The sequence below is a fragment of the Triturus cristatus genome, chromosome 12 (assembly GCF_964204655.1).
Source record: "Triturus cristatus chromosome 12, aTriCri1.1, whole genome shotgun sequence".
NCBI classification, from domain to species: domain Eukaryota; kingdom Metazoa; phylum Chordata; class Amphibia; order Caudata; family Salamandridae; genus Triturus; species Triturus cristatus.
This window is the reverse complement of record NC_140595.1, coordinates 113,368,265-113,389,957: the sequence shown is the minus strand read 5'-3', so window position 1 is coordinate 113,389,957 and position 21,693 is coordinate 113,368,265. Positions and strand designations below refer to the sequence as shown.

At 44.3% G+C, this 21,693-nt stretch overlaps 1 protein-coding gene across 1 annotated transcript in view; it reads left to right on the top strand.

The window, feature by feature from the left end:
* Nucleotides 1-21,693, top strand: part of INTS3 (integrator complex subunit 3) — a 590,139-nt gene that overhangs the window by 418,830 nt on the left and 149,616 nt on the right. Inside the window, exon 23 of the mRNA XM_085639326.1 lies at nucleotides 17,402-17,477. Within this exon, the coding sequence (XP_085495452.1) occupies nucleotides 17,402-17,477 (76 nt within the window). The remainder of the gene's footprint in view (nucleotides 1-17,401; nucleotides 17,478-21,693) is intronic.

Genomic DNA, 21,693 nt, shown 5'->3' with positions numbered 1-21,693 from the left:
GCACATGTATTTAAAGACTATATCATTCTTCGCATTAGGATAAATGTCCTTTGATACAATTCTTTATGTATTGATTTGTACATTTACAGTCTAATTCGTATAATAAATGTCATACACAATTCAAATTGATAACAAGCAAAAGGAAAAGGGGGATAGGAAAAAAGGACAACAAATATCAAATGTGATTATCTTGCATGGCTAAATATAGTCATGTAGTCTACGCGCGTTTCGGCGTGTGTGCCTTCATCAGGTAGCCATGTATTCTTAATTCCTAAAAGATAATGAGAAAACTAATGAAAGGACAAAAAATGACCTACAATGTACATAAACATTAAAAATATTTCCACTAAAGGGTATCGCATGTGTATAGTCCTACTCGTTATCTAATATTTACAAAGATACAGATATACATATGTACATATATACATTGGTTATGGTGTCACAGAAAATAGAGCCACAGAAGGCTATATAGTAGATTGAATCAAAAGATTTTACACCTAAGAGAAGAGGGCGAGGAAGAGAGAATCAAGAATATGGAAAGATGTAATCAACAATAGAGTTAGAGTAATTCAAATGAATTACAAACGTACATAAACTCTATAATTCATACATGTTGATGGTATAAAAGATATTTAGTATATTAAGAAATATGAAATGTCATCCTATTTGGATGTAATGAAGGATCCATCATTCAAATGGGGCATATTGAGATAAGTGGTTGCAATGAAGACAATTACCTTATCATGAGATGCCAAGTTTGTTGGCTGTTAAAGACGATAAAGTGTCTCAGTGATCCTTAAGGATTGGGAGCAATAGCTGACAGGTTGAATCTAGGTAAAGACAATCCTCAGAGAAGACGCAGTTAGATTAAGTAACCTCACTTCTGTACATTTGCCAAGAGTATAGAGAACTACAAAAATGGTTGGTGTGGGGAGGGATACCATAGGAATCGGAGGGCGGGGACACTCACCCTGTATTCAGGAAGTCACTAGAGATGTGTGTCTCTATTTGCTTGCAATAGAAAAAATTCTGAAATGATATAATAAAGGTAACAGTCTGTCACTAATGGCCAAAGGATCGGTATATTCTAAAAAAAAAACATCGATCTTGATCATTCCTGAAATATCAGAATCTAACAGCCTAGCGTTGTGGAGTGTTGTCTCTCGCTACAGGTTGTGATTATTGCTTATAGTGTAGTGTGAGACTTATAGATGGCTATGGAAACTGCAGCCATATTGTATACTGATGAACTGGTCCGAAGTTGACCGCTAACTGCATACATTATCTAATTTATTTGTTAGCCTAATCATGTTAAGCAACCTAGCACTACGTACAAGTCTTTTTACTCAGGTCTCGTTGCATGACATTTCACAAATAAACGTACCTGATGTCTTGCACTGCCTATAGTGGTTCAGGTTTTCCAGTAGCGGTATGGGTGCTCATGCAGTGTTCTTTATGGATCCGGTATCTGTGAATGGTACAGCTGTCCGTAGGACTGCTTCCTTAAAGTACCGGTCCGTACTGTGTGGGCACCATATTACCGATTCGTCATCTTATCGCCGGGTAAAGTAGAGGTTGAAAATTCCTGCCGTCATTATTTGGGATTAGCAAAGGTTGATCTAGTGGGGTGTATATATACACATGTCAATAAAGAGCTTGCGTGACGCAACGTAATAGAACGTAAATGGGCGTCAAATGCATTAGAAACAGGACGCAAACATGGGCGCCATCTTAACCTAGTGTTACCGAATCGGTAAATTGCATAATGTAAATCATTAACGTATGATCATGGATCAATACTAAGAACATGCGGATATCTCATGGCCGCATATATTATTGTGTGGTGGAGTAGGCATACTTGGTTCGTACAGTGCGGCAAAGTGTGCCGACGCTTGCCAACCCGCGCACTTGATAAAATGCACATTGGTGGGCGTCATCTAGACAAAAGGAAAAGTATCAACCGACATCTATTCCCATGGATTCGATTGCTAAATGGACATACTAGTCTGTGGTAGTTGTTCTCATACACATAACTTAGAATGGATGAATAATTTATCTTACCCAGTGTGATGTGGTTGTCTTGCAAGATAAACAAGCATTGGCATAGCCAATAGGTCTCGCCTTTGGGACCTTATAAGTGTTTAGCCATGCAACAGTTGCGTAACTAAATACTTATAAGGTCCCAAAATCGAGACCTATTGGCTATTCCATGCGGCCTTGAGGCCACGAAAGTTAAAGTGATCGCGATTGCGATCAACATCAAAGCGGCGGCAAGGCGAAAGTGAAAGTAATTGCGGTAAAACGCAGCGCGCGCGCCCGTGCACATGCACTGTAGCTCTAGGCTGGCCTGGTAGCACTTTTTGGAGCCCTCTCAATAAGTCTCGCCAGACCAGCGCAAGCGCTGGGTCAGGCGAGACCTAAAAAATCATTTAGGGAATGTAAATCTGTCACGTATATGGCCAAGTCATTTGGCAAGTTGGCATATAAGGAAATGCGCAGGTTATGGCCCTTACAGATAAAAGTATGCAGCTGTTCAAGTACGGACAATGCCAAGGGTATAGCTAATTGTTGTTAAACCTGATCGCTTGACTCCAAGGGATTTCGCTATTCAAGCCCCTTTTGTAAGTATCCAAAGTAAAAATCCAGAATACCTCCCTACGTTTCCGGATTTCTGTGCCTGTAGGACCATTGGTATGGATTTTTTCAAGAATCACCCATTGTATGTCATTTGTGGTATGTTTCATATCCATATAATGTTGGACTAGGGGCGCATGTAATTTCTTAGTTCTAATGGCCGACCTATGTTCTGTGAGGCGCGTAACCATTGATCGTGAAGTTTCCCCCACATATGTCTTATTGCAGGGGCACGTGATTGCATAGATTATGTTAGTTGTTTTACAGTTGGTCAAACTTTGCAAGTCTCCACTTGTACCGTTGACTGAATACTTTTTAGTTTCTGTGGCAAATTTACACGCCACGCATGTCAAGCATTTATAGTTTCCTATTAAAATGGTGTTACCCCTCAGTGTTGTCTGTACAAGTTCTGTGGGGGTACTTGTCATGCGTGACCGTGTAATAAGATCTTTAAGGTTCTTGTTCTTACGGTAAGCAAACATGGGTTTGGGTATGCAAACAGATCTATCTCTTGTTGCGTTCAAAATATGCCAATTGGAGTTGACAATATGCCGCATTGTGTCATTCATGGTGGAGTGGCGGGTAATGAAAACCAGACGATCATGCTGTTTGGGTTCCTTTGGTGTAAGTAGATGCTGACGGTCATAGTATCGTGCTCTTTTATAGGAGTCACGTACCAATCTTTTTGGGTAACCCCTAATTATGAATTTGGCCTTCATGTCGATTGCCTGTTTGTCATAATCTGCCAAATTCGTACAATTCCTGCGCAATTCACAAATAGGCAGGCGCGGATCGTCCATTGGGGCGTTGGGGCGTAGCCCCCGCACACCCGCCCGCAGCTCCCTCGGTGTCTCTGAACTTAGTTTACTTAAGTTCAGAGACGCCGAGGGTGGGGAGAACTAACTGACAATGCATGTCAGTCAGCATGACGTCGGACCGTGGGCGGTCCGGCGTCATGTTGACTGACATGCATTGTCACAAGCCAGGGAAAGGCAGCACAAGTGCGCATGAGTGGGCATGGAGATTAATTTTTAGTCTGTGCCAAGTCATGCGTACTTATGCTTTTACTGCCTTGCGCATGCCCATTAGGAGCCCCTCGGTCTCCTAATGGGCAGGCGGCGGGCGTAGCGTAAGTGCCCGCAGCGGCAGGATTGGCTGAGAGGGGTTGGCAGGCCCCTCCAATACCGTTAGTGAAGGCGCCCAGGGGATCAGAGGTCTGAGAGGTGGCGTGGACCGGGTGTGAGGTAAGTTTTTAAAAAAAAATATTTCATTCCCCCCCCCCCCCCGCGAGACGCGACTGAGAGGGTCAAGTTGGAAGCAATGGGACTTGTGTCCATTTCAGGGCACATTCACTAAGGGGCATAATTACCATTCATATGCGTCACCCTGGCGCCACGCAAGGGAATCTCAACTGTACGTAACTGGCCCGTTATCAGTTTCCGATTGGACGTTTTCCTTATTAAAAATAGTTCCTTGCAAAATATGTGCCAGTCTCGGGAATGAATCCCATCATCCCTGTTTTGAGATACTATGTTGAACGGCTGTTTTTGTATTGCAAGTCCCCCTTTGTTATACTTTGCATTTCAATGTTGCCTCGGTAGATGTTAATTATTTAAAAAAACAGCAATCTCCGAAGGGCACAGAGTAGGTGGAGGCTTCACAGTGGGCATTAGACAGAGGGCCCGGAATAGAATGTTCTAGGAATGGTATAGAAATATAATGGGCTCTAATCATTTGCAAGTAAATAGCCAGCTAAAACACAAGAGAGACTGCATAAACAGATAGATAAAGAGCCCCGTGTGATCAGATAGAGCCGGAACGTGGGAGTCAGTTCATGAATAAAATGGAGGCAGGTTTGTGTAGACACAATCAGTACAGAGAGGTTCAACCGAGATTCACAGAGCCGAAAGATAGAGGGCACGGTAAGTGATCAAAGAGGGAGTTAGGAAGAGAGAGGGGAGAGGATAATGGGAGGGAGAGAGAGAGAGAACAATAACTAGTGAGCGACCGAGAATGACAGAGCGAGTGAAATGTAAACAAGTAAATAGAGAAAAGAGAGGTAAAGAGAAGAGGGAGCAAACAATGTAGATAGATAGATAGACGGGGACGAGAAAGATGAGCAGAAAGAGCGACGGAAAGGCATAGGCCAACAGGAAGGCATAGATAGACTTAGTTGGGGTGAGGTACCCATATTAAGAGATGAATTCATGCCATGCTGTGCCGCTTGCTTTCCTGTTCTTTGCGTGCATGTTTTTCACACTGCAAAATCTCCGCCTGTTCTCACGTAGAAAGAGAACAGAAAAGGTTCATTGTTTTTATATCGGTTGCTTTTTGCAAAGTGGTGCTCCTCTGTTCAGTTCCTCCACCAATGAGTGTGCAGTGAAACATGTTATGAAATGGGCCCAGTGATCACCGTTAGACCCCCTCCCAGCTCAGATTTCTTTTATCGCTGCCTGGCCTTCCTCTTTCAAAAGCAATGTCTTCCCAAGGTCACCCTGGCTCTCAAGAAGCATCGAGCCTGCAAACGGGACACTGTTGTGAGCCTGGCATGTGTCTGCTATACCATGTATGCGAAATGTGTGTCTGGAATGTTATTTGTATGTGCCATGCCTGTTCCTCGTAAGAGATTAGAATGTATCGAACTTGTAGTCAGGCAGTGTTTAGTTTGCATGTTTCTAGGGGGAGTTTGATTCCTTACAGAGGCTACTGATACTTGTACGTGGATATGTGTAAACTTTGAGCCTTATCTGCACGGTGCCTGACCAAAACTCCTGTGACTTAGGTTAGTCACTCATTTGAAACAGTAATGTGCGCTTCGTTGCCCCTCATTTGTAGTGGGCACACTGGGTAGTCACCTCTGTATCCAGGTACGCCCAGGTGAGTAGAAAATGATGAGATGAGAAGAAAGGGGGAGTGATTGATCGATAGTGGGCGAAGGAGTAGTAGAAGAAACGTGAAAGGGAGGGAGAACTGATAGGGAAGAAGCCATGACCCCCGATGGATGAAGTGCAAGTGGGGAGAGTCCGCTGTAAATTGATTACGTACGCCTGCTTTTCTTTCCTTCAAGTTATTTGTTTTTTTACGTTTTCAGTTTTAAATGCCCTGATCATCTGTACAGTTGTGTTAAGGTGCCTTGGCACTGGTGAATGCACCCTCCCTCTTTGCCCTCTCTAGTGCAGGCGCTGGGCATCCGTCTGCTTGGGGTGGCATGGACAAGGGGTAGTGGCACAAAGCTCAACCAAGCTCAGTGCTGACTCTTTACTGGGTTTAAATAGCTTCACAGCACCTCTGTGCAAGAGGCCACTAAATAGATAACACTGCACTACACTGCAATGTAGCACACAGCAGCAGTGGTTCGCTAATACATTTGTACAGCACGTTCTTGGTGCTCTGAAGTGCTTAACTGCCTAGTGAAGAAAGACCAGACCATGTGTGTTCTGAAGGTTAATAAGTGGCTTGAAAGAGACCGCTTTTGAGCACTTTATAGAACTTGAGGTGATCTTTTTGCCCTTACGCAAGAGACAGCCTATTCCAGTCCTTCAAGAGCAGCACTGAGACAGTCTGGCCACGTCGACTTAAGTTTTTTAAAGTACAGACTCCACAAAGGAACGATTTTGAGAGTTCAAGGATCTTTGTAACCACCTGAACATGTCACTCATAAATATGGGATCTTTATAAAGCCTGATTGGTTTCAGATCACTCACTATTTCACCAGTCTCTTGACGATGAGTCCTTGAAGGGTCGCCAGTGCTGGGGATACGTGGCTGCCCCCTCCAGTGCATAAGAACCTGAGCCGCTGCATGCTGTAATTTCTGGAGCCTTAACATCAAGCCTTCAGGGAAGTCGAGAAACACCCTGTAAGCATGATCCCACCCAAATATATCCACCACGGTGAATTCCTGCACCCTATGCTGGAAAGAGAGACACAGCACCCTATGCACCCTATTGTCATTTGTATGATAAAATGATGAGCTACATTCCCTAAGCACTAGTGTCCAAGTAAATTCATCACCCTGTCAATCATGGTATAGTACATGTTAGCTTGTGGTTCTATCCAATAAGATTAAGAATAGTTGTGCTACTGCTGGAACAGTAAATTGTTGTTCATTTTAGTTCCATATTCCCAGAGCATTCTCATTGTGTGTCAAACTTCTATAAGGTTTCTTAACTCCCACAACTCTAAACAGTAGTACTGACTGAGCTGTTCTTCACAATTTCTGGTTTGCTTGAAAATGCACCATTTGCCCACTCTATTTTCAAAATGTTCTCGTGGGGAGAACTCCCTGTAGGTGGTTCTGGCTCGCTCGCTCGCCGCAGTGAAGTACAACAATTGTTTTACGCCTCACCACTTTCAAATGTCACCAGCCGCTACTGCTAATAGGCCATTTTATAAAACCCATTTAGTAAATTAAAACAATACAGATAGTTAAAATAGTATGGGTCTCTTACTAACATTTAATACCTATATTATGTAAATAAACCACTTCTATCTTAGTTAAAACTTAATAAATTCCGACCCCCGGATTTCCTCCTTCTGAAGAATGCCCATAAAAAGGAAGCTATGGAGGCACAGATAAACGGGTCCGGAAGGGTCTTTAGGAAATACATAGCCACCTTGCATTGTTTGAATTTGTGGTACCTCAGAATTGGGAGAACAAATCTTTTCCTCTCTGCAGTATAATACTTACAGAATAACGCTAAATGGAGATCTGACTGGAGAGAAGAATTATTGCATGGGCAAGGTGGCAAATCGGAGAATTTCTATTTTTTTTCCCGGTACCCTAACATTAAAGGAATCATATTCATTCTAAAACATAAAAGAATGAATTTATGCTTGGTGTTATTAATAGACTTAAGGAGAATGAATGTATCCTGGGTGTTATTAATAGAAGTAAGGTAATGAAAACCCTCCTCTAATCTAGATGGAACTAGATCATAAGCAATAGAGGATTTTTGGATGCAATTTTTTTCCCTTCGAGCCGTTTTCTCTTTTCGCAAAAACAGGTTGATTAATCTTTTTTTAGTGATCTTTCTACACGTTTCGGGGTCCCGGAATAATTCACCTAGCCCTAGTGCAATCAAATGAGCCTCCACATAATTTAACCAACTTATCTTTTTGTAATATTCCAATTTACAACAATCCTTAATGATACACTGAGTCAGATCTACAGTGGTCCTCCGCGAGAACGAAAGCCAACAGTAATAACGGTGCCAGTCTAAAACAGTCACTCCGATATGGTAGCCTCAATTCCAAATGCAGAATATAATTGGAGGCTTATTGAGGTAAAGCTACCTGATTTTTAAAAAAGGAGTCTTCCAAATGCGGAAGATGTTCAACATTGGTCATCCCCCAGACTCCCGCCCCATATGTTATAGCAGCCTTAGTTTTTGCGGAATATATCCTTGTTACCGGATCCAGTGGACTAGCCCCTAGCTTCTTTCCAAAAGTTTTTATACCTTGGAGACTCATTTCCATACTCTGGGCTCTTGCAGCCACCAAGTTAGTCCAAGAGAATTTTTTTTCGAAGAGGACTCCAAGGTATGAAAAGCAGTCAACCACCTCAATCTTCTTTGATGCCAAGTTAAAGTTAGGGTGTTTCTCCTCTGGGTGCTCCTGCAACTACTATGAAAGACTTTGCTTCATTCACTTTTAAGTCTAGGGAGGCCATGAATGTTGTGTAGGCTGTAATTGGTGATTGTAAGGCTATCCCCGTTCTAGCCATTAGTACAGTGTTGTCGGCGTACGCCAATATCGGAAGGGAGCACTGATCGAATTTGGGGACGTCCCGAGGTGTGGCAGAAAGGGCAGCTTCCACCCCGTTTGTGTAAATAGAAAAAAGAAATGGGCGAGTACACACTCCTGCCACACTCCCTTTTCTATCCTAAAGGAACGTGTACACTCCCCATTCCTGCCATACCGGACACAAGCAGTGGCGTTGGCATACAGTTGACGGATAAAACTTATTTTCAGTGGGTCAATTCCCATCCCCTCCATTATAGGCCACACCCTTTGATGCGATACGCAATCAAAGGCTACAGTCAGGTCCATAAAGGCCATATAGATTTTCCCAGCTTTTGCTTTGGTGTATTTTCCTATAGCTAGAGATAGGTTTAGGCATTGATCCACCGTCCCCATGCCCTTCCGAAAACCGTATTGGGTCTTCATAAAAATACTATGATTTTCAGCCCACTCCTCCAGTCTAGCTAATAGGAGCTGTCCCATGAGTTTGGCGGTAGTGTCAATGAGAGAAATTGGGCGATAGTTCATTGGGAAACCCCTGTCACCCTTCTTGTATATTGGCACTATTACACTCTGCTTTCAGGATGGGGGTGGGCCCTCAGTCTGGATGGAATTAAAAACATTTGTCAGTATAGGGACCCACATATCATAATTCTCCTCTAAGAGATCAATTGGTATACCGTCGGGACCCGGTGCCTTTCCAGGGGGACATGATTCCAGCCCCTTTCTAACCTCTTCTGTTGAGAAAGTTAGCCCGCCCTGAGATGCAGCCATTGAACATGAAGGTGAGAAAGTTAGGGTGGGTAGGAGACAAAACATCTTTTGAAAGTGTCCCACCCATGCATCCTCATCCACATGTGAATCTATGGAGGGATCATTAAAATCTTTAAAATAGGGAGTGTTCACGATTTTCCAAAAATCCCTACTACTACCAGAGATTGCTGCAAGTTCAAAATCCTCCCACGCCTGCTCCCTTAAATCTTTCTCTCTTTTCATTCTTGCTTGCAATCTATTCGCAAGGCCTGTATCTTTATTGAATCTCTAGGGTGTGTTTTTAAGGCGTTTACAAGGGCTTTTTTTGCTTGAGCATGCTGAGTCAAACCAGCGGGCAGTTGGGGTAGCATTTGTTACCTTTGTACAAGTAAGTGCATCTTTTAGTTTCCTCAGGAGGGCTGTAAACTGAGATACCAAGACTGTGGGCGATGTATTCTCTTCCAAGCATGATAGAATTTCTGTCTTGATTTGGGCTAACATTTTGGGTACCAGTTTTAACTTTTGGGCCTGTGACCATTTCAGTTGGTAACTATTTTTCCTGGACAAGGACACGCCATCCATTGCCCGATGGCAATCCTTTTGTTTAGGGAGGATACTTAATTTAATAAAAAGAATGGCGTGATCACTATGGAAGGAAAATTGTGTACCCTTGTGCATCACGATTCCTTTTGACGAGGCCGAGGCTAAAACTAAGTCAATCAAAGACTCTTGGTTTCCCCTTCTGAAGGTGCTCCCTACTTCTTTTACTTCATTTATTATGAACAAGTCGCACTTATATAGTAACATATTTAAGGATTTTCCATAATCATTATGAATAAAATGACGTAAAGGGTTACCATAGGGGTCCTCCAAACCACATACCTTAGTTCCGTTATATTTACAAAGATGGATGTTAAAGTCCCCTGCCCATATAAAATTCACGCAACCCCTACTCTTAGCTGCCAAAAATCTCTCTAACTCACTTGCTAGTGTGTCTACAACTCTCTTCATATTACTCCCAAACTCATTATTGTAATAATTAACCAAGTGTCCTCTTTTCTATTGACAATCTGGAATATTTGAAAGTGGCTGTTGGTGGGACCCACCTGCCTAAGTTGATACGGTGTAGTATTTGCAATTAGGGTAAGTAGCCTCCCGTTGGCCCTCCCTGCTATCAATGGAGTTGCCGGGGTAGGACAGCTACGAAACCCAGAAAAAAAGACAGGGTCAATGGCCCAAGTCTCTTCGAAGAGTATAATCTCCAATGATTGCCACAAGGTTAGCCAATCATGTTGTCCTCTCTTAGATGCTGTTCCTGCTATATTCCAAGATGCCATTGTGGAGCTACTTTCCTCTATGATGGTCAGTGGCGGTACAGTAGTCATATCACTCTCCTGTGTACTTAAAATAGGGAGTGCTACTGAACTAGGCCTCTCTAAAGTTGTTGGCATTGATGGTCTTGGCTGTAACTTTGGCCCGGTGGAGACGAAATGGATTCTCTCCCGGATAGAACAGGAGGGGAGTTTAGTCAATCACATGACTCTAAACCGGAAAGGTGTGTAAATCTATTCTGCAGCCTTACCCCTTAGCTGGTAGTAGAGCCTACATTATCTTTCAGACCTGCGAATACTGATATTCCATTGTTCCTGTAAACCCCTATGTGGCTTTTCACTATGTATATAAAAATGGTCCAGCGGTAAGGAAATAATCTGCGAAATCCTTGGGGAAAATCTATAGAGGTTGTCTAAAAGAAAAGAGCCCATATAAGCATCATTCAAATTGATAATCCCACAATCACCAATAAAAGATTTTCTTGTATGGCCCACCCAATCCACTCTCCTGGCCATGATAATTTTAGTGGACCGTGTATGACTCCTTATTTGCGAACCCTTGAGATTAGCAGTCAGCCAATGGAGACATTTATCCATTAGCTGTCTTGTGGATTCACTCTGATTTTCGCGCAGAGGGGGTACATTCGCCAAAACCAGTACCAATGGTGCTCTTGCTGGTGGAATATGAAGAGATTGGTGCGGTTGATTGGATACTGCTCCTGCATAAGTTTCACAGGGTCCTATTACTTGTTGAAAACCTCCCAGTTCCTCTTGGTCTGAAGGTACCTGCCGCAAAAAAAGCCCTTTCATTCTTCTCTTGAATATTTTGAGTGTCCTGCGTTATGTTCGTATTAGGAATACCTATTGAGGGGACCACCGGAATTTTGACACTAGCAGCCGGTAAGATTGGGGTTTTTGCAGATGTAGACTGTTCCAAGCCTCGAGTCGATTGATTAGAGTTGCTGCCTCTAGGTATTTCTTGAATAGCGCCTGTTAAAGAGGGGGATTGAGATATCAATAACCGATTCTGGGTCTCTAAGTCAACAAGCCTATTTTCAATTTGGGACAATTTAATTAAGATAGGATCCATTACAGCTGTCAGCCTCTTAGTCACTTCATTCCAAAAAGACTCAACTGGGGGTACTTGAAATAATGATGTACTATCCAACACTGTAGGGGCTGATGTTGTAGAGTGTATTTTGGTCGCCCTCGTTTCGGGACCTTTAAGTCTAGTAGCATGGGTGTCTTTTTTTTTTTTTTTTTGCTTAACATTGAGTGCTCCCTGTTTTGAGCGCTTGGCCGATGGTTTTGGAGTACGTTCCTTACAGGACACATTTGCAGGCGAAATTTCTGGCCCCTTCCTTGATGATACCTGCGTAAATGAGATTGGGGAGCTAGATCCATGTTTGCCTGGCGGAAGATCCATTGACGCTGACAATAATGAAGGTGGTTGCGTGGACTCTAAAACCTCATTTGATCTATCAAGAGTTACCCCCGAAGGAAAGAGGTGCGGCTCGATTGATAAACATCTTTCAGTTAGCTCTATTTCATGTGTAAGAACACTTGCCGCTCTAATCAGAAATGAGTCCAGTGTCGAAGCCACCCCTCCTGTATTTTTAGCCACCAAGGCCCCTTTTTTTTTTTTTTTTTTTTGCATACTTTCAATAAAGTTGGACAATACCTGTCGATTGCACCGAAGTTAGGGGGGGGCCAGCCCAGGCTCCGACGGGCGTGGACGGTCCCGCGCCACGGGGCGTCTGATGTCTTTTATGCACGCTGATGCGCAAAGAGTTGTGGGAGCTGTGGTCCTGGGCGCTCGTGCAGGCAAGTGCTGGAGAACTCCCCTCCTGGGGAGAAGAGCAACCGTCGCTCGCAGTCTCCCTCACTCCTGGGCACAACAAAGCATGGATGCAGTGAGGCTTACTTTATGACTAAATTAGCTAATTGGCTGCATGTTTATCCGTTTTAAAAATGTTTGGGGTTTTTTTTGCCGAAAGTAGCCATGTTTTTTAAATGTTGTTGTTTCACATTAAAAAATATATACTGGAAAAATTGTTCCCATATGTCCCACTTGTTTGGGGAGTTATTCTTTTGTATATCAATTGAGAGAGTACCCATTTGGAGTCAACTAGGATAACAGGTAAGTAACTCCTCATTACTAGACTCCTGCGGACCATGAACCTTTGGTGTACATTTGCTGTGACAATGTAGAATAAGAATTGGCCCATATTTGTTCTCCCTGTTTGCCTGTTGGATGATGTCTGTACTTTATAGCCCTTTAAATAATGTCTTCAACTATATTGCGCTCCTGATCACCCCATCGTTTGATAACTGGAAACACCAGTCTGGACATGTTCTGTCTGTCAATATCCATTGATCCCAAAGGGGATGATGGAGCGTTTCAGCAAATCAAACACTCACCCCCAGTCAACTGATCTGGGTTTAATCCATCATCATTCTTTAGCTCACTCCACCACCCCAGTTCAGACATGGCCATATGCAAATCAGTCTGACCCTGTGCCTCATGGGAACAGTCTAGCCCGAACTGCCAAGCCATGTCTTCCCTGGACCGGAAACCAGCATCCTGGGACCGGTTTCGGGTTCATAACCCTCCTCAGCCAGGCTATCTTGAATCCAGTGGCAGAGTGAGCAAGGGACCCACGTCTGGGCATACCCTGCCAACTCAGGGCGAACAAAGTGATACCAAAGGGGATGATGGACGGAGCGTTTCAGCAAATCAAATACTCACCCCCAGTCAACTGATCTGGGTTTAATCCATCATCATTCTTTAGTTCACTCCACCACCCTTGTTCAGACATGGCCATATGCAATGCAGTCTGACCCTGTGCCTCATGGGAACAGTCCAGCCCGAACTTCCAAGCCATGTCTTCCCTGGACCGGAAACAAGCATCCTGGGACCGGTTTCGGGTTCATAACCCTCCTCAGCCAGGCTATCTTGAATCCAGTGGCAGAGTGAGCAAGGGACCCACGTCTGGGCATACCCTGCCAACTCAGGGTGAACAAAGTGATACCAAAAGGGATGATGGACGGAGCGTTTCAGCAAATCAAACACTCACCCTGATTTGCATATGGCTGGGTCCAAACTGGAATGGCATGGTGAGCAAAAAAACGATGGATTTAGGCCCAGATCTCTGTACTGGGGTGAATGTATGACATTGTTCTGCATTGTGTCCATCAACTGTTGTTTTTGCAATGTCAATTTATCAGCTTAAAACAGAGGCTCTCCTCTGTTGACGAGGATCATTTTTCATCCAAATTGAGAATGTCTAGTTTGAGAGTCTTTAAAATTCCTGCTAATTAATGATTACATTAATTCTTGGAGTTGTCGTTGATCATTGGTGTCTTATAGGCTGAATTTAGTGTTTGGTCAAAAGTCTTACATTAAACGCAATAGAGAGTATTAAATTACCCGTCTCTGCAGATGTCCTAGCTACCGAGAGTTGTCTGTAGGCGTGCAAAGCTTGTGGATAAGACTGCGTTGACGAGATGACTATAGCCACTGTTTGCTGTCTCAACTTTAAGTGGGTTGGTGCCTTTGTTGACTACCCGTGGGCCTACAATTGATTCCTTACTTAAAACTTACATGTGCTGCTGACTTCGTGTCTGCAACAAGGTCTTGGATATTCTTTAGCTTTCTCACTGGGCTGACAGGAGCCAGAGAAAGAGCACAGGTGGCGTTGTGCATTATATTACATTGGATGTCAAGCCAATGGGGTGGATGAGTGGATCGGGGTACTTCTGCTTTAAACATTGCTAGCACTTGGTGTCATTTGGGTTGTTTACGGTGTATGTATAGGGAATGGTCTATGGGTCCATACAACAAAACATGGATGATTTCAGCAAAAAAAGTTCACGCAGGAATAGCTCCTACGTTGTGATCCACTGAACGATCAATAGTTAGCCCTTCCATTGCCGCTAAATCAGAAAAGAGAGTTGATGTGTGCACAATTTGGGTTGATGCCGCTGCAGGCTCCAAGGTGACCTGGACCACAATTGTAGAGTATGTAGAGCTGTCCCCGAGTCTCTCAGTCACATACCTTGTGTATGTGAAAACCTACTTCCACTCTGGAATTACTGGCTGCGCCCAATATTAATACAACTGAAGATTCACACTTGTCAAAAATAAGGGAATGCTGCCTAAAGGATGAAGTCCTACAGCTAACAGGAGCTTCCTGAAATATGTCTCTTGTGAAAAAAAAATCTTGTCCAGTCAACTTCCATCAAGTGGAACCCAACCCAGGCCAAGCAGGGCTCACAGATGCAGAACACTAGCTCTGACGTGTTGAGCCTCTTGGGGATTGGCAAGAAAGACAATGGACGGCGCGCGGTTAGGCCAAAGAAAATGACCCACACAACGTCATTTCCCTTTCCGATCCCACTGAAGCTCTCCCATCGGCGATGTTAGTGTCACTAAAGAAGACAATTAGGCCGAAAAAGGGCTTGGCCGGCAACATGTCTTAATCCCAGACAGTACTTCTAGCTTTAATTTTAAATGTTGCAAAAGAATTGTCATTATCCAAAAGATAGATTCCCTCTGATTGTTTTGTTTATGCGATCTCCCATTTCATCTTTTGTAAAGCCTCTGGATTTTGTCAAAGTGTGAATGAATCTCTTGAATGGATTCATTGTCCGTGCACAATCCGACTTCTGTGTCACTCCCAGGTGTGCACAGTCCGTCTAGCACTTCATCGTGACTGTTGAGTAAACATGCATGGCCTCGTTTGCCAAGATCCTTGGAGCGGTTTGCAAGGCTTGACTCGGGGGCTCGGCGCTTTGCCCTCGGGTTTTAGTAATGGCTGCAAGAGTTGCCATGGACACAAGCAAAGAGAAACCAGAAATAGCAGCCGCTGCTGCGGGAGGTTAATGATGTCAAGCGAGAACGATTCCCACCCGGCCATTAGAATTTGCACTGTTTATGTAAGCCTGCGTTGTCGGATTTCTCGATAATCATTTATATATGTCTAAAAAAAAAATCTGTCCAAAAAGCAGTATGCATCTAGGCGTTTTTCAAAAAGAAGTGTCATTGTTATCCTGACCCCCTCTCAGGTACGGTGGTGTCTGGTTTGTTTGACGTTTGGTCAGTTCTGTTCTGCGGCGACTTGTGGTTCATGGCGGGTGAGTGGTGGCATCACTTCTTCTGCCCCCATATTCCCCCATGAGGGCGTCCTCCGCGCTGTCCGAGGGGCTGGGGCCCGTGTGTGCACAGGACGAGGTGACCTAGTTAGCTTGGAGCAGCCCTCCCACCTCTCCCGTCTGCAATATTGAGATATTTTTATATCACCAAGCCTTGTGCGACTTGGAGAGCAGCGTCTCTCTGGGGAGGGCTCCAGGGTTGTCTTCTTGATGGATAGGGGTACTTAAGTAAAGGCACAGCTTCTATGATTTGCAGTTTATCTGATCTTCAGGCCAGGAAAATTTCTTGTTGATGCACAGTGAATCAATCTGTTTTACTCGAGCAAGCCATCTAAAATAAAGTAGAGAAGCTTGGCAGAAGGTGAAGGAAGGGAGGTGAGTCCGCTCATCCAGGTAGAGATTAACAGTGGCAGCTGTTAATTCCATCTGTGAATGAGTGTTGAATTTCAAACCAGGAATGAGAATTTTTAGCTTAAAAGACAGGATAAGTGCTTTTTGCATCTGTCTCCTGGCGGGGTTTTCCTCTTGACACCCTCCAACAGATGGGTTTACTAACTTCCCGGCCGTCCCTGAATTAATTTCTATTTCCACCGGTTGTGGACTCTATTGTATTTTTTCATCAGTTCTTGATCCATTTGAATTGGGGCACCTCCATCCATGGGGGATCCCTTCCTACAGTCAGCTACTACGGTTTGTTTCACCTCTTCCATTAATAACAACATCTTGCTTTTTCTATCCTGTTATCTCCGAAATTCAATGACTCTTCCAAAGCTAGATCAGAATGCCCCAGAATAAATCACTTCCTCAAACCCCTTTACACCAGTTTAGTAAAAAATCATAAGAATGCATATGTATCCTTCAGTGTGTCTTTGAAACAGCCATATGGTGCCTCAGCCTATTCGGTCATAATAATTTGCTCCATTCGCCAGTAACATGGTCAGAAATATTCTGTGGTCACTGAAATTATTGCATTATCAATTAGTCAACCTTAATGCTGTCATTTTTCCCTGATGAGAAGGGTCTTTGAATGAGCTCTTCACCACTCCGTCAGTCCTCAGATAACTTCGTCAATTGCCCATTGGTTAAATTTTCCTTCTATCACTTGGGGATTTGCATAGCCATCGATCTGCAGATGTCCGCATTGACATGTCTGTAACTCACAAATCGGTCATTGATCCCCAATCTTAGGTCCTGCTCTCCGTTTTTCAATCTAGCCATCGTCCACCATCAGTTACACAAGTCACTGTTCCTTCTGTCACCCAAATGATGATTTTATCTCCATCACCTTCTCTGTAGACTATTTCCTCCTACCACGAATGCAATGATTCTTCTTTTCGTCACCTGATGTATCATGCCTTCATACAGTTAACTGAGCCCGGAGCCTTTCCACCAATCTCTGATTATTCTGCTTGTTGCTAAATCAGCCACAGACTGTTCCGACGATGGCCCCAGTTGCCCAACTTTCTTTTGCAAGTCATCCAATATGTGTATATTTTGATACTATAGGTCCTGTTTTGTGAGTTACAGCTTGTATTTTTTGCGATAATTTTGTTTCTAGCTATTTCTCGGTCTTGTGATATTCCCGTTCCTAGTGATATATTCACCCTCTTGTTATTTCAGTGTTTCCATTCTCCCATTTACTTCCTGTCTGTTCCACCTCACAGACTTTCTTTCTATGTTTTGCTCCCTCAGTGCAGTATGCTAAACTTTGTCGATCTCATTTACCCTCCATAGATTTCTTGCCTTTTAATATTGTCATCTATCACCAAATGCTTTCTTTGCTTTTCAGCTCCAGGAATTGGTGTGCCATGTGATGATGGGAAACTTGGTCATGTTCCGGAAGGATTCTGTTTTAAACATCCTTAGTGAGTATGGGGAAGTTATTTGAGTAAATTGAATGCTTCGTTGAATAAATGCCACATATATTATGATCCAGTTTTTCTTTTGGCCACCAGTCCACCACAGACAGGAACCACTCAAATGCAAAGCCCCCGTTGTCCTCCTTCAATAGGGGCAGTTCAGCCTGAAATGCCATACTAAGTTCCATCATACCATGTGCCCTTAGAGACCAACAGTAACAGTCCCGGGCCATCCTTCTCCACATACCTCTGGTATGTTCCAATACCACCTCATGAGACGCCAATTTTGTTCTAGAGTCGGCTGATGCACACGCATTTTGAGCCAGTGAGATCTGGCAAATTGAAGTTTTCTGGAAGGGTGACCATCTTTGTTGCCAGCTCATCTGGTCGGTGTGTAATTGAGGTTTAAGCCATTTGCACCTTTAAGTTGGTCACAACAATCAGCAGACTGGGCTCGAAGACCACCATTCCTTCATTCTGAAAATGATGTTGGAAATCTATTTGAACAAAATAATTGCTCTTCCACCTTTCCTCTATGTTATCCTGCCTTAAAGCTGAACAGAATATCCAATACCTTGATAGGAGGCTATCATTTTGCTTCTTTCTTATTTGAAAAAGGTTTTAGCAGTCCTCAGGTAAGATTTGTATGTCCTTTGAGGACCATGATACTGGTTTAGCAGGTGTTTAAGCCACCATTGCTAGATGGTTAACATCATCTATCACCACCTACATTGTGTATGCAGTCCAACCTTCATCAAGTGTATTGGCAAACTCCACCATGGCTCAGGTGGTGTTGGCATCATTCTGCAGGTGCTTACCAGACATATGCCAAGCTGGTATGTGGGCACCCCACAGGCATTCTCTTGTTACTATGCTCCTGAGACTAAACTGCTTGACAAGCCTTTCTTTACTTGTGTGCTCTGCGTTCATGCCACACGTTGAGAATGGGAAGGAGCCTACATATAAAGTTATGTATGTGGTGCTACTACTCTTAGCCAATGACATTTTTCCCATGATTGCTGCCAGTTTTTTGCCCCCCCCCCCCAATTGACCCTTCTGCCATTAGTCATAGAAAACATTCGACTCCTTTAAAAAAACAAAATGGATCACTGCCAAGAGCAAGCCTATGCAAAAGGTTAGGGATGTCCAGTGTTTGTTGTACACATGCATGTGTTGTACGGGTGCACAGAAGCTGTGTATTAAAGCAGTCTCATGCGCTGCCACTTGCAGCAAGGATCTCTGTTCACTCACAGACTACCACTTTTTCTCTCAGCAACCTCCTGGTAAAGTGCAGGAGCGATACATAAACCTATGGCTGGAAAAAAAAATCAGGAGACAGACCTATCTGACAAGGCCGTATAATAGAGATTTCCCACTGGCTGAACTGAGCTGTACTTCTCAGTGCATGTCTCCAGAGTACCTTATATGAACACAGACTTAGATCCCTGCCGTGCATTCATTGAAGAAGATACACTTGACCTTTTTGATGGATACTTCTACCTGCAGATTCCTCGCCTGTAGAACAATTCCCAGGCATCAGATTGGATCCAGAAACCCATTTGTTTCATGCCTTCAATACGGATCCTTAGCTTTACTCTCTGAGGACATTTCCTCACCTTATTTGAAAATGTAACAGTACAAAGTCCCCTCCAAAAAAGTCTGGATTTAAACCCTGTACTGATGCCGGAAGCGTTGCTGGCACCACTCCTACTCTCCATTTTCATCAAGCATAGAAGGAACTGCAGCTTGTCGACTTGATGCAGATGGATGCTCCACACAGCCCTGCTCCTTCTATGGACCTGGCTCTGAACAGACCTCTATTCTCGGAGCCTTTGACGCCGGCACATCCATCTGTCGTGCCTATGACGCCTTTCCCCAGTTCCAGGGTCAGACCAGCCAGCACTTCTGAATGCAATCTATTCTAACTTCGCCAAGGCCTCAGCGCCATCTGGCGCCCCATCGCGTCTGCCAATTTTCATGACTTTCCAACCAACACCATTCGGTGCTGCACTGTCGGAACCACTGCCATCGCCACATCGCTTTGACCCAGTGCTGCACTTCTCGGTGCTGCAACTAATGTGAATGTGTGCCTCCCTGCTTCCACCTTCACCATCCCCTCCTCCGGCTCCAGACACAATGTTGCCAGCGCCACAGTTCGACATTGAGTGTCAGATCCACTCTTCTAGTGAGATCCAGCAGTTGCTTGAAAAGGAGGCTTTTAGAGCACGCCTCCATGAGATGTTTTTCGCAGATTCCGACCCTGTGGAGTATTTACCTGGTGCTGACCAAGACCCCCTTGGATTTCATGGTCGGTCTTCAGCCGGTGGCTTACACTCACCTGAGCTGGCTATGGGCCTCCCAATTGGACCATCAACGCCAAAGGTTGTGTCTTTGCCCAAAGTCTTATTAAAGGCGGCAGAAGTACTGGACTTGAAGTTGCCAACAACCTTTTCAGAACCCCTTCTAATAGGCTACATTTGAAACTATACAGGTGGCATGGGAGAAACCTTCTGAACGGCTCATTGAATGCCGTTATCACTTTGCTCCTGGCGATCCCACCTTCCTTTCTACGCACCCTGCTCAAGAGGGGTTGGTCGTCCAAGCGTCTCGTTCGGAGACCCAATCAGGAGGTACATTTCATACAGCTCCCTCCGGTAGGGAATCAAAACGTTTGGAAACCTGGAGCAAAAAGGCCTGTTCCGCTGGGAGTATGGCCTTGAAGTCCCTTAATGCCAACTGCCTTCTTGCCTGCTAAAACCAAGCCTTGTGGTACATGACCCTGATGATTCTCTCACATGTTCCTGCCAACATGAAAGAACATTTTCAGGTACTCATCATTGGCAGGCAGAATGCCTCCCAGCATGTTAATGAAATCTGTGCTGGACACCGCAGATTTCATCGCCAGAGCCATGGTGACTTCAGTGACAGTATGACGCCACGCTTGGTTCAGGATGTCTAATTTTTCATCCGATGTCCTGGCTAATCTGATCGACCTCCCGCTTTGACGCCATCTGATTGTTTGGAGTTAAGACTGACTTAGCACTGGACAGGTTTAAGGGCTGGTAAGTCATGGCTAGGTTATTGTGCCTTCAGCTTCTGACTTTCATTCCTCTTGCCGCTTTCACAGCTTCAGACTAGGGTTCTCCTTTTGGTCCCGGCTGTACACACCGGCACTTCAGCAGCAGCAGAATCCTCTTGTCCAACAGTACAGTGGCCATGGTAGAGGTAAAGACCATGGATCCCCCTTGCAACCCACCTCCTCTTCCTCTACACCAGGTAAGCAGGCATAGTTTGTGTGAGAAGTTGGCCTGATGTATGATGTCACTAGTTCTAGTGTACACCTTATATCAGTCCAAATACCCTTATGGTGATTGGTTGTAAAGTCAACCTTATAGACCAGCTATCCTAGTGGTAGCATGGACAAGAGCAGTCTTAGGCTAAACTCTGAATGGCATGTGAAGCCAGCTGTGATACCATATATAATCCCTTGAATACCAAATGAAAGGACACCACAACAGATATATATATAAAATAAAGTGTATTTATTCTAGTCAAACCCTCAGCACTCTTTATGAGATTAGAGGTAAGTACAACACAGTCTTATTTAAGCATACAATAAGTCACACAGGTAAGTAATACAGTTAGGCCCTAGGGGCCACGCAAACCATATACTAAGTAAGTGGTATAAGGACCACTGTCACGGAAATAGAATAGGCCTAGGCCTAGGGAATCGCTGGGGCTACACTACACTAGCTTTAGTTAGGAAGTGGGAGGCCCACGGAATTCGTGGGCAGAGTGGAAACGCTCACGCATAATGCGTAAAAGTCACTAGCAATAGTACAGTTTAGAAAACGATAGATTTAGGACACTTCCGGAGTAGCTAGGAAGTCGAGACTGGAAAACTAGACACTAGGATAGTCACTATCCTGATGAGCACCGGAGTACCCAAGTTACCTAGCCCACAGGCTGCGGGTGCATAGGGGTGAAGTTGCGTCGGTTTTCGTCGTCGACTCCTATGGATGCCTGAAGAAAGATGCTGACAGGCAGTCAGTGAAGAGTGTCCGGTGGATCCCAAGGCTGGGATCAAGAAGAGAGGAGACCTGCAAGCAGAAGGGACAGAGTCAAGGTCACTAGCCAGTGACCACGTGGAACCAGGAAGGAACCAGGCGATGTTGTGAAGATTGCAGGTGAAGGTGAAGCTTGTCGCTGCAGCCAGGAGGAC